General features: G+C 40.9%; 1 protein-coding gene across 2 annotated transcripts in view; it reads left to right on the plus strand.

Annotated features, from left to right (window-relative positions):
* Positions 1-1,959, plus strand: part of LOC147707967 (amine sulfotransferase-like) — a 281,866-nt gene extending 279,907 nt beyond the window's left edge. For both annotated transcript variants that reach the window (XM_086926772.1, XM_086926773.1), the window contains exon 8: positions 1,609-1,959. In XM_086926772.1, the coding sequence (XP_086782898.1) occupies positions 1,609-1,736 (128 nt within the window). In that variant the 3' untranslated portion in view covers positions 1,737-1,959. The remainder of the gene's footprint in view (positions 1-1,608) is intronic.
* Positions 1,960-11,848: the final 9,889 nt, after the last annotated feature.

Here is an 11,848-nt window from a genome sequence, read left to right on the forward strand (position 1 = left end):
AGCCAAGGACTGATATAGCGACCCATTTGCACGTTGCAGCATGCTGTAGTGAGCTGAAGAATAATGTGAAAAGCATTATAACAACCCTAATGAATGAATAGCACTGACTGAAAGTCCCAGTAAGTAAGTAAGTATATATTGATAGATATGTTTTGATAAAACACCAGATCTAAAAAGCAACACCAAAAAATAATGAATCCCTTTAAGAATCTTGGCAACTTCATAGAACCAGATCTACCGCCCATTTCAAGGTTGTCGATCATGGAGGTATTGCCCTAAAAAATACACTCCTACCTATGGTTCTAGTTCCGCACACAGCTGAGAAAATTCTGATGACGCACACAGAGAAAAATAATTAGAGGGAACATTGACATCGGCACAAGTTGGGAACCTAAATTGAGGTATAAATCCAGTCTATTCTTGGAGATGAATTATTGTAATTGTCCTTGAAGTACTATCAAGGGATCAATTTGTGGAATAATGAATACGTACATGTTAAAAAAGACGGTCTGAAGTTTAACTGAACAGGATTCGTATTGTGTGATCTATTGGTTTTAGGAAGTGCATTGTTTTCTGTTGGTTTTAATTGGATGAGAGATGTGGGATATTAGGGGTATGAATGAGGTATGAAAGAATGAGACAGTTGAAGGATCCGTGAATTTGTATGATTTTCTATAATGGGATTGAAGTTGGGAAAGTGGGTCCTTTACAATATACGGGACAAAGGTTAAAAATTGTATATTTATATATATCAGCTATATGATCAATTAAAAATGTATTTCACATAAGTTCAACTTTGTGGAAATTAATAAAAATGATAATGTATATTTTATTGTTTGCTAGGCTCAGCATTTTTGTATTGCAATATATCATACGAGGGACTCATTATTGATTTGAAAAACTATTGTGGCGTAAGCAGAATTCATTTTGCACCCCCCATTAGTCTCTCAGGGGTCCTTTTTTCGGTTTCAAAATAAACATATTGCATCTCAGTGGGACTAGGCTATCCTGGAAAGTTGTTGAGTATTCTCTGTACCAAGCGTTGCTAGCGTGGGTAAACAGTTATATGGAAATAGTGTTTGGTGTGATGTTCTATACTATATTTGCTCTGCAATTTTTCCTTTAACCTTTGTAGACATGTGCTTGTCGTGGAAGAATGCAGGTTGCAGAGCTTGGTATGAGGGACGGTGCAGCGTTTTGGCAGCTTCGTCTTTTTTAGCTCATGAAGCTTGTTGTATTTTTTTAAATTGAAGAAGAGAAAGCGAAGACTGAGAATAGCCCCCCCCCTCTCACTTACCCCATCCCCACAACAGGAGCATCAGTAACTCAGGTGGAAGGTGGAAACTCCTGATTGTAGTATTTTGGAGAATAACTTGAGGATTCCCATGATATGCTCGCCCTCTTATTCATTCGTAGTAGTCACTAGGTGAAATACTACATCTGTCACCTTGACACGGATTGTAAAACACTTTAACATACCTTGAAAACGTATGATTTAATGTTATAGTATAATTATGCAACGCTATAATTGTTTTACAATGTGCATCCTGTTGCGCAGTCGTGAAAATGCCTCACCAATGTCACTGCTTTTGCCGCATTTATTTTTAGGAACCATCGGCGACTGGAAAAACGTTATGACCGTCGCACAGAATGAAAGATTTGACAAGATCTTTCAAGGGAAGATGAAAGATATACCCGTGATGTTTATTTGGGATATTAATGAAGAAGACGAGTAGTTCTCACACCTCAATTCATTGTTTCATCCAATCATTTCTTCTTCAGTACATTATTATAGTGTTTCAGAATAATATTAAAAGATATGTGTATTTTGTGAAAATAGAAAAAAATTAACATTTAAATGCAAACAACAGGCACATTTTCACAGGATGGATTGTTAAGGCAGTCAAATATACTAATGTGCTGCACCTTTAATATTCTATTAAAACATGATTTTTCAGGAAAGACCGGTTCGTAATTACTTAGAGACACTTTAAACATGCTCCTACCAAATTGTGATTTAACATGAATTCGTAAGAACATTTTGCAATTCGAGAAAAACTTACTAAATCGTGAAGTGGGTTTAGTACATTTAAAAAAAACATTCATGCCCAGATGCATCAAAGTACTTTTTTGCGATTCCTAATTTGCGAAAATTACCGAATCGCAAATCAGGAATCTCAAAATGGTATGCATCATTTTTTTCGCATTTTTTTTGCGATTCGGTAAAAATCGCAATTTTTACCGAATCGCATATTAAATGCGATTTTCAAATTGCGAATTCGCAATTCCCATTCATTCCTATGGGCTGAAATGCCCATAGGAATGAATGGGAATTGCGAATTCGCAATTTGAAATCGGAATTCAACAAAGCATTTCAAGGGTGGAGAGGGGGGTCCAAATGACCCCCTCCTGCACCCATGAAATGCACTTTTACCTGTAAGTTACATACACACATGTCCTAAGGACATGTGTGTCTGTAACTTAACAGTTTAAAAAATGCATTTTTGTGCATTTTTAAACAATTTTGCAAATTACCACGAGGTTCAACTTCGTGGTAATTTGCACTTGCAATTTGTAAAATCGCAAATGTTTTAAGAATGATGCATTGCATTTAAGGAATCGCAATATTGCGATTCCTTAAATGCAATCGCATTTTAGAAAATCGCAAAATTAGCGATTTTCAACCAAAAAATAATGATGCATCTCTAAAAGCATTTTTGGAATCGCAAACGGCCGATTTTAAGGAATCGCACCGTTTGCGACTCCAAAAATGCTTGATGCATCTGGGCATTAGCATTTTCCTACACCTTTAACCCGAATCCAGATTAATAAAATGTCTCCTGGCATTCGAGTTATTTTAACAATCACCACTTCCACTTATCACTGGACACTACTGCACAACCTTGGATTAAAACCGCCTGGTGGAGGCTGCATATATATAAAAAAACCCTATGATTATGCAGATACCCGAGTGCTTTAGCGGAGAACCAAGATATACCGCTACCTCACGTTGAACAACTCGAGTACATGAGGGTTGTTTTACCAAGGGACGCAACGAATACCGTATAATCCGGGTTCAGCAGGACAAGTGATCCACCCCCCTTTGATAATTAAATCTGGGCATTAGCAGTCACAAATTCTGCGATTTAGCAATTTACAGGCTCAGTGAACTCTTAATGCACTCATAGGTCTAGCATTTGAAGAAGGTCAGCAAATTCTTTATGAAAAATACACTTTCTGAAACGGATGTCAATGATTTAAAAACGTCTGTCCTCATGCTGAAAGTTATTTGACTAGCGGTCCTCTATGGATCACATGAATAAGATGAGAGTTACAACAAGACTAAATATTTGTTCTCTTCTCCTTTTAGAGCCTCTATTGCAATTTGCATGTTTTTGAATGAGCTTGCCCAACTCTTCCTCTCTCTCCCCATTTCTTATAGCAAATCACCTCCCTTGCCATTAGTACTTTGAATGTTTTTATGGCTCTTTGCTTCCGCAGAAGAAAGGCTGCTATTTTTTAAGATTTACTACCTCTTTCAAAAAGCATCCTTTTCATTCACAATATACTTGTTAGACTTTTTTTCTGTTAGTCCCAGGTTTTACTGACAAATTCATAATTTGCTTTTCCTGGTGACAAGTGAGTCTTCCCTCCTCTGCTTTCCCTCGCCTTCTGTGAAGTATTTTCCTAATCACACCGTTGAAAAACATTGAGTCATATCTTCAGATCTTTTGCTACAAATTCCCCCTCATCTTTCTGTATTGGCAAATGCATCTGATTCTGGCAGTATTTTCCTGAAGAGGTCAGTTGCATTTGCCATAGCACCATGCCCTTCTCTATTATTGCTTATTCTGCCTCTCCTACAGCGTTGCAAAGCAAATTCATTAATCCAATCTCAAATTTTTGTTTAATTTTTGATCTGATATGTGAAATAGTTTTCCTTTGAATAATTATTAACTAAAATTGCTAATTAACGCTTGCAGTCCAGCATTCCTAAAAATTGCTTAAGCGTTGGCCAGATCACCTCAGAAGACTGCAACTATCTCACATTGACGTTAATTTATTAAAATGCTAGGGTTTTGCAGAAGTGACAGGATTTGCCCTTTCAGACTCAGATGATCTTTGTCCATGTTGGTAATATGGAAAGTGACCTCACTGAAGTTAAAAAATATGCAATATGTAATAAAGGATATTATAGTAGATAAAAGTGCATTTATTTACTAACTATGTATTTACAACCCTGCTACCATGATATACCAGTGGTTCAACCACAAAACACCAGGAGCAAACCATCATAAACCAACTGTGATAAATTGGGTAGTTGGTTGACTAGGATGTAAGTCCTGGTCAAGCAACAGCCACAATCCCTTGCCGGGTGAACCACACAAAGTCACTAAATTAACCTATGCTTAACCCTCAGCAGCTTGTCATGAAAATCAGTCAGGCTTCACTTGGAGGCAATTCATTCCCTAGCTGACTATAGACAGGCCTAGCGGGGCTCACAGAAACTTTCAGAAGACCAGAGACCCCACCTACTCAAAGAGAAGTAGAGCCACAGGGTAGTGCCTCTCCGGGTTGTCTTCTACTACAACCTGGTGGAATATATTGAGAATCACTTGCTCTGAGGTCACCAGATGACACCTTATACTAGTCAAACTGACTTCTGTGTCCCACAGAGCCACCTCCCATTGATGGGGACCCACTGCCTATACTTTGAGGTATTGGAAGGCATTTTGGCTTTGGGCATCTTCTCCTTGTCATCCAGGGACGCTAGAGTAAACTCATTGACTTCCCTCACTAACTGGGCCCAACTTCTCCACAAGCACTATGCTAACCAATCCTGGGCTCTTCCTCCAGTTGGAGGCTATGCCCTCCTTGGGCTCTTGGGATCACCCTTGTAATGCCCATACTCATAACGTTCATAGAAGATGGGACAGACTTGTTATGATTCTTGTTAGAGAAGCCTTCCTTATGGTGGGCAGATTGAGATTGGCACTCTTTCCCAAGTGAACTACATTGGGGGACTTGAGATAACTCCTTCTTTTTGTCTCCCCCTTCTTCTTATGGAAAACCTGGCCACCCTTTTGGGAGTCCCCCAGATACCTTCTTGGACACTCTGGTGCTGACCCAGAGATCTGCATTCTCAGCAAGCTTCCTGGGGTCAGTCAGCTTGCTATCAACCAGGTGTTGGAGTAGCTTGGAATAATATTAACCCCTTCGATGCGGCCGCGATTTTTCCCGTGTGCGGCCGCCGGCCGAACACGGGCGGGCCATGACGAACCCCAGCCGTCATCAGCACACGAGCACCGTAGTGCATGACGGCTGGGGTTCGTCACCAGCATGGAAGGGGTTAAATAAGTGGTTCTGTCGGGAGTGTGACAATTCCTTTCCTCAATGTAACTAATATATAATATATTTTTTAATCGCAAACATTACGGACTTCCTGTAGGATTTGTCGGAGATAGTTCAACCAAACTTTTCAAGAACCAAATTAGGATAAATAGAACACACCACAGAAGAAAAATTGTTTGTCAAAAAATGACGATTGTATTGTATGTATATGATATTTAAACGTCAATTCATATGGCTGTGAATGAGGCAATACAATATACTACGATTACATGAATAACGTGCTAGAAAAGTGAATTATGGTGATAAGTGAAAAAGTGCTATAAATCCTAGACCAAAATGTGACTTTATAGTAGGGTCATGGAAGCTGCATGGACAAGTGTGACTGCAACGTTGATGCTTGGAGCCTGGGAGGAAGCACAGCTAATTATGCATCAGAGGTGAGCCTTCATCAGGACTGGGGGTGGGGAAGCAATTGTTGACAGCCTGTTGAATAATACGTAATAAGGATTCAGATGTGTCCAAACTATCCATGAGCTAAATAGAGTAATGCTAACATGATTTAGCGCTTACCAATGAATGAGTAGATGGGGATCTGGATTGAATCCAAATGTGAGGGGTTGGGGGACCTACACCAGCAGGTTGTGGTCTAAAAGAAAAATCAGAGCACTTGTGAGACGCACATTGCGCCGGCCCTTCCCGCTTATAGATGCACACATGCTTACCAGATTGGTGATTCGGTAGGCAAACCAGCATGGGTCCGAGTGTTTCAACAAAACCATAGGGCGCGTATATTACCACTGCAAATAGTCAAAGGAAAGTGGTGCACTTTTCCAAATCATACTGTTGCAGAAGGATACTAATGACATGTAGGTGCTAGTCAGGTCAACAAGTGAGGCCACAGCAAGTAACTATTATAGTATTGAGAAGAGGTGGCAGCCGCTGTCAGTGTGCAAGCTTTGTATTACGGTACTAATGGCAGGGAATTAAATAGATGGCCACAACGAAGAGCTAATGCCAAATGAAGACTTACGCTCATGGTCTGATTAAGGACTTCGAACTCTTGTGGTACCTAATAAATGAGTCAAGGCACTAAAACATAGCACAAATGAAACAAGAGTGGTTAAACTCTTCTCCCCATTACACCGTAAAGACTTGTAAAAACATTATTAAACGGAATATCTCGAGGAATGTAGTTAACTGGCTCCACCAGTCGTTTGAAGGAAATGAAATATAAAGGAGAAGAGATCTATAAAATTATCTGGTAGACAATAAAACGTGCAATATGTCAGTGATTATTCACGTTAGAAGAGACGTCCGCTTCCCATCCTGTTAGTGATGGATGCACGTTGGGAACTGTTATTATATGTCAGTGGGCCTGACGTGCAACGTCAGGCCACGAGAATGCGCAGCAGCTGAATGCTGTGAGTGGGCTGCTGGAGGTAAACAGGCAAGCACAAAAACGAGGAATGGATTTAAAGTGCATGTGTCAATTTTAAAACAAATCACCAGTGAATGGGGCTCCTGATGAAATATAGACCAAGCAGGGGCATCACATATCTTCAGTGTACATTTTGCACAGTCTAAAATGAACACAAATTTTGAGCATTCATTTGGTACAGTGTAAAAATTGAAAACACTATAAACACATTGTAAACTTCAAACAATACATGATCCTGTGCCATATACAATTATGTTATAACTCCCCAATGTCTAGGGGTGCACATATTGTGAGTAAACCTGAAAGATATTTGCAAGGACGAGTGTCAACAAAAATGGAACGCTAAGATTTGTTATAGCTTACTTGTGCAACACCATTAAAGGTTACCATACACGTAATAAATGATCAATTGTATATTTAACACATGGCCAGCAAAAAGTGAATATCAATATATAAAATAAAGGTAGTGCAGTAGTCCCAGTCTCACAATGTCGTGCAAAATATCTGATCGGACATTATATGGCTCAAAGTTATGTCATCAGTACATATACAAATTCTAAAACATAGACAATTGTCCCAGTATGAATACCAGTTCTTGCGCAGGTTGAAGGCATATGTACACAGGTTTGAGTTAAATAATCTTTTTGAATGATGTTGTTAGGGGAAGTGTCATACAGTTCTGTACTGTTGTGTGCATTCAGGAAGTACTAAGGTTGTTTTGAGTAATGTGATGACTATTGTAGTTTGTTCTAGTTGTCACCATTGTGACCTTTCTATATTTATTTGAAAGGTAGTGCCGAGGCGCCAAACGTTGATTACGTACTCCGTCCACCGCCATTTTAGTAGTTTTTCACCGTTAATTTTATTATATCTGTTACTTAGAACTCAGTAGTTTTCAATCCCAGTCTTGAATATCTTACTATAGTATTTCAACATTATTTTTATTGTGGACCGTCATACCTCTCCCCCACAAAATAAAGTCTGTTTTATTCATTCGGTCTCGGGGGGGGGGCAAACTAAGGCGGGCAATTATTTTTGCATAATGGGGGCGTGTAAGGTGCCCCGAGTACTGGGGAACGGCACTCCTCTGGTTTTATTTTGAAGTATGCGGGGGGGTTACGGTCCTACTCCCAGCAGTCTCAGGGAGCGGCACGCCTTGGTTTTTTTTTAACAAAAAAATATGTTTTGAGCTGTCTCTCTCTCTCTCCCCGTACACGTTGCGGGGAACGCCACCTTTCTAGGGCAGTAATATGTAAAATGACCTTCCAGCTCCGGATACCTGCATTGTCTGGGGTTTTTTATTAATGTTGGGAGGGTGGGCTTGATAATACGTCCTTGTTAATTCCCATAGGAGCCTATGTTCTGGTGTTAACATGAGCTTCTATGGGAAATAACAAGGCCATATTATCAAGCTCATTATCGCCGTTTTATTGGCAGTTTCCTGCCAATAAAACGGCAATAATTTTAACACCGGTCCTTGATAATATGCACCTAAGTTTACTGGTCAAGAAAAAGAGCAATGGGCCATATTATCAACAAAAGGCGATACCTTATTGCTGCTTTTATCGGCAGGAAACTGCCGATAAAGCGGTGAAAATGGGCTTGATAATACGGCCTTGTTATTTCCCATAGAAGCTCATGTTAACACCAGAACATAGGCTTCTATGGGAATTGACAAGGGTCTATTATCAAGTCCATTATTGCCGCTTTATCTGCAGTTTCCTGCCGATAAAGCGGCGATAATGTATCACCTTTTGTTGATAATATGCCCCTTCATTTCTATGATAGTATGTAAAACTTTCCTATTTTTTTGTGTAGCAGTTGTACTCTACGCATGCGCAGCCTCATTTCGAAGCCTACTTTTTTTTAGGGGTGGGCGGCCAGCTACGCTCCGTGCACGGAGTGTGCGTAGTGCCGCCTACTCCGCATTTTGCGCAGCGGGCGTAGCCAGGCGGCACTACGCACGCTCCGCAGACGGAGCGTAGCTGGTCGCCACCCGCCTCCCTCCCGCCCTCCCTAAATACTTTAAATTAAAGCAGTCAAATAATTTAAAACTCACTTACCTTGCCCGCCGCTGCCCGCCGCGTCCCCGTGGCTCGCTATCTTCCGTCTTCCGTCTTCTTTACTAATGCGCATGCGCGGGCGGCCGCGCATGCGCATTTTCTCGTGAGAAATGCGCATGCGTGGCCGCCCGCGCATGCGCATTAGTAAAGAAGACGGAAGACGGAAGATAGCGAGCCCCGGGGACGCGGCGGGCAGCGGCGGGCAAGGTAAGTGAGTTTTAAATTATTTGACTGCTTTAATTTAAAGTACTTAGGGAGGGCGGGAGGGAGGCGGGTGGCGGGGCTGGCGGCCAGTGGTGTTTGCGGAGTGGGGCTACGCGGAGTGCGCAGGTGGGCGTAGTTTCTCGCCCACTTCGCGTAGCTCCGCGAAGCCCCACTCCGCAACTCCGCCCAGGGTTACTTTTTTTTCTTTTTCTTCAAGTTCAACAAGCAAACCTTTCTTTATTTCAGGTAGTAAATTTGTCGCTTTTTTTTCCCAGGTCCTTTGTGTCATCCGCTGCTGTATTTTTCTAATATATTATTAATCATATTTTTTCTATATTTATTTGAAAGGTAGTGCAGAGGCGCTAAATGTTGATTACGTACTCCGTCCACCGCCATTTTAGTCGTTTGTCACCATTATTTTGATTATATCTGTTACTTAGAACTCAGTAGTTTTCAATCCTAGTCTTGAATATCTTACTATAGTATTTCAACATTATTTTTATTGTGGACCGTCATACCCCTCCCCCACAAAATAAAGTCTGTTTTATTCATTCGGTCTCGGGGGGAAAATTATGGGGGCAATTTTTTTGCATAATGGAGGCTTGTAAGGTGCCCGAGCACTGGGGAACGACACTCCTCTGGTTTTATTTTGAAGTATGTGGGGGGGTTATGGTCCTACTCCCCGCAGTCTCGGGGAGCGGCACGCCTCGGGTGTTTTTTAATAAAAAATATGTTTTGAGCTGTCTCTCTCTCTCTTCCCGTACACGTCGCGGGGAACGCCACCTTTCTAGGGCAGTAATATGTAAAATGACCTTCCAGCTCCGGGTACCTGCATTGTCTGGGGATTTTTAATAATGTTGGGAGGGTGGGCTTGATAATACGTCCTTGTTAATTCCCATAGAAGCCTATGTTCTGGTGTTAACATGGGCTTCTATGGGAAATAACAAGGCCGTATTATCAAGCTCATTATCACCGTTTTATCTGCAGTTTCCTGCCAATAAGACAGCGATAATTTTAACACCGGTCCTTGGTAATATGGACCTAAGTTTACTGGTCATAAAAAAGAGCAATGGGCCATATTATCAACAAAAGGCGATACATTATCGCCGCTTTTATCGGCAGTTTCCTGCAGATAAAAGCAGCGATAATGGGCTTGATAATACGGCCTTGTTATTTCCCACAGAAGCCCATGTTAACACCAGAACACAGGCTTCTATGGGAATTAACAAGGGCCTATTATCAAGCCCATTATCGCTGCTTTATCGGCAGTTTCCTGCCGATAAAAGCGGCGATAATGTATCGCCTTTTGTTGATAATATGCCCCTTCATTTCTATGATAGTATGTAAAACTTTCCTTTTTTTTGTGTAGCAGCTTTACTCTACGCATGCGCAGCCTCGTTTCGAAGCCCACGTTTGTTTCTTTTTTTTCAAGTTCACCAAGCAAACCTTTCTTTATTTCAGGTAGTAAATTTGTCGCTTTCTTTTCCTGGGTCGTGTGTGTCATCCGCTGCTGTACTTTTGTAATATATTAATAATTATATTTTTTCTATATTTATTTGAAAGGTAGTGCCGAGGCGCCAAACGTTGATTACGTACTCCATCCACCGCCATTTTAGTAGTTTTTCACGTTTAATTTTATTATATCTGTTACTTAGAACTCAGTAGTTTTCAATTCCAGTCTTGAATATCTTACTATAGTATTTCAACATTATTTTTATTGTGGACCGTCATACCTCTCCCCCACAAAATAAAGTCCGTTTTATTCATTCGGTCTCGGGGGGGGAAAACTACGGGGGCAATATTTTTTGCATAATGGGGGCTTGTAAGGTGCCCCGAGTACTGGGGAACGGCACTCCTCTGTTTTTTTTTTTGAAGTATGCGGGGGGGTTACGGTCCTACTCCCAGCAGTCTCAGGGAGCGGCACGCCTCGTTTTTTTTTAACAAAAAAATATGTTTTGAGCTGTCTCTCTCTCTTTCCCCGTACACGTCGCGGGGAACGCCACCTTTCTAGGGCAGTAATATGTAAAATGACCTTCCAGCTCCGGATACCTGCATTGTCTGGGGTTTTTTATTAATGTTGGGAGGGTGGGCTTGATAATACGTCCTTGTTAATTCCCATAGGAGCCTATGTCCTGGTGTTAACATGGGCTTCAATGGGAAATAACAAGGCCATATTATCAAGCTCATTATCGCCGTTTTATTGGCAGTTTCCTGCCGATAAAACGGCAATAATTTTAACACCAGTCCTTGATAATATGCACCTAAGTTTACTGGGCAAAGAAAAGAGCAATGGGCCATATTATCAACAAAAGGCGATACATTATCACCGCTTTTATCGTCAGGAAACTGCTGATAAAGCAGCGATGATGGGCTTGATAATATGGTCTTGTTATTTCCCATAGAAGCCCATGTTAACACCAGAACATAGGCTTCTATGGGAATTAACAAGGGCCTATTGTCAAGCCCATTATCGCCGCTTTATCTGCAGTTTCCTGCCGATAAAAGCGGCGATAATGTATCGCCTTTTGTTGATAATATGCCCCTTCATTTCCATGATAGTATGTAAAACTTTCCTTTTTTTATTGTGTAGCAGTTGTACTCTACGCATGCGCAGCCTCGTTTCGAAGCCCACGTTTTTTAAAATTTTTCTTCAAGTTCAACAAGCAAACCTTTCTTTATTTCAGGTAGTAAATTTGTTGCTTTCTGTTCCCGGGTCGTGCGTGTCATCCACTGCTGTACTTATGTAATATATTAATAATGATATTTTTTCTTTATTTATTTGAAAGATAGT

The sequence above is a fragment of the Lissotriton vulgaris genome, chromosome 6, assembly GCF_964263255.1.
Source record: "Lissotriton vulgaris chromosome 6, aLisVul1.2, whole genome shotgun sequence".
Classification (NCBI taxonomy): domain Eukaryota; kingdom Metazoa; phylum Chordata; class Amphibia; order Caudata; family Salamandridae; genus Lissotriton; species Lissotriton vulgaris.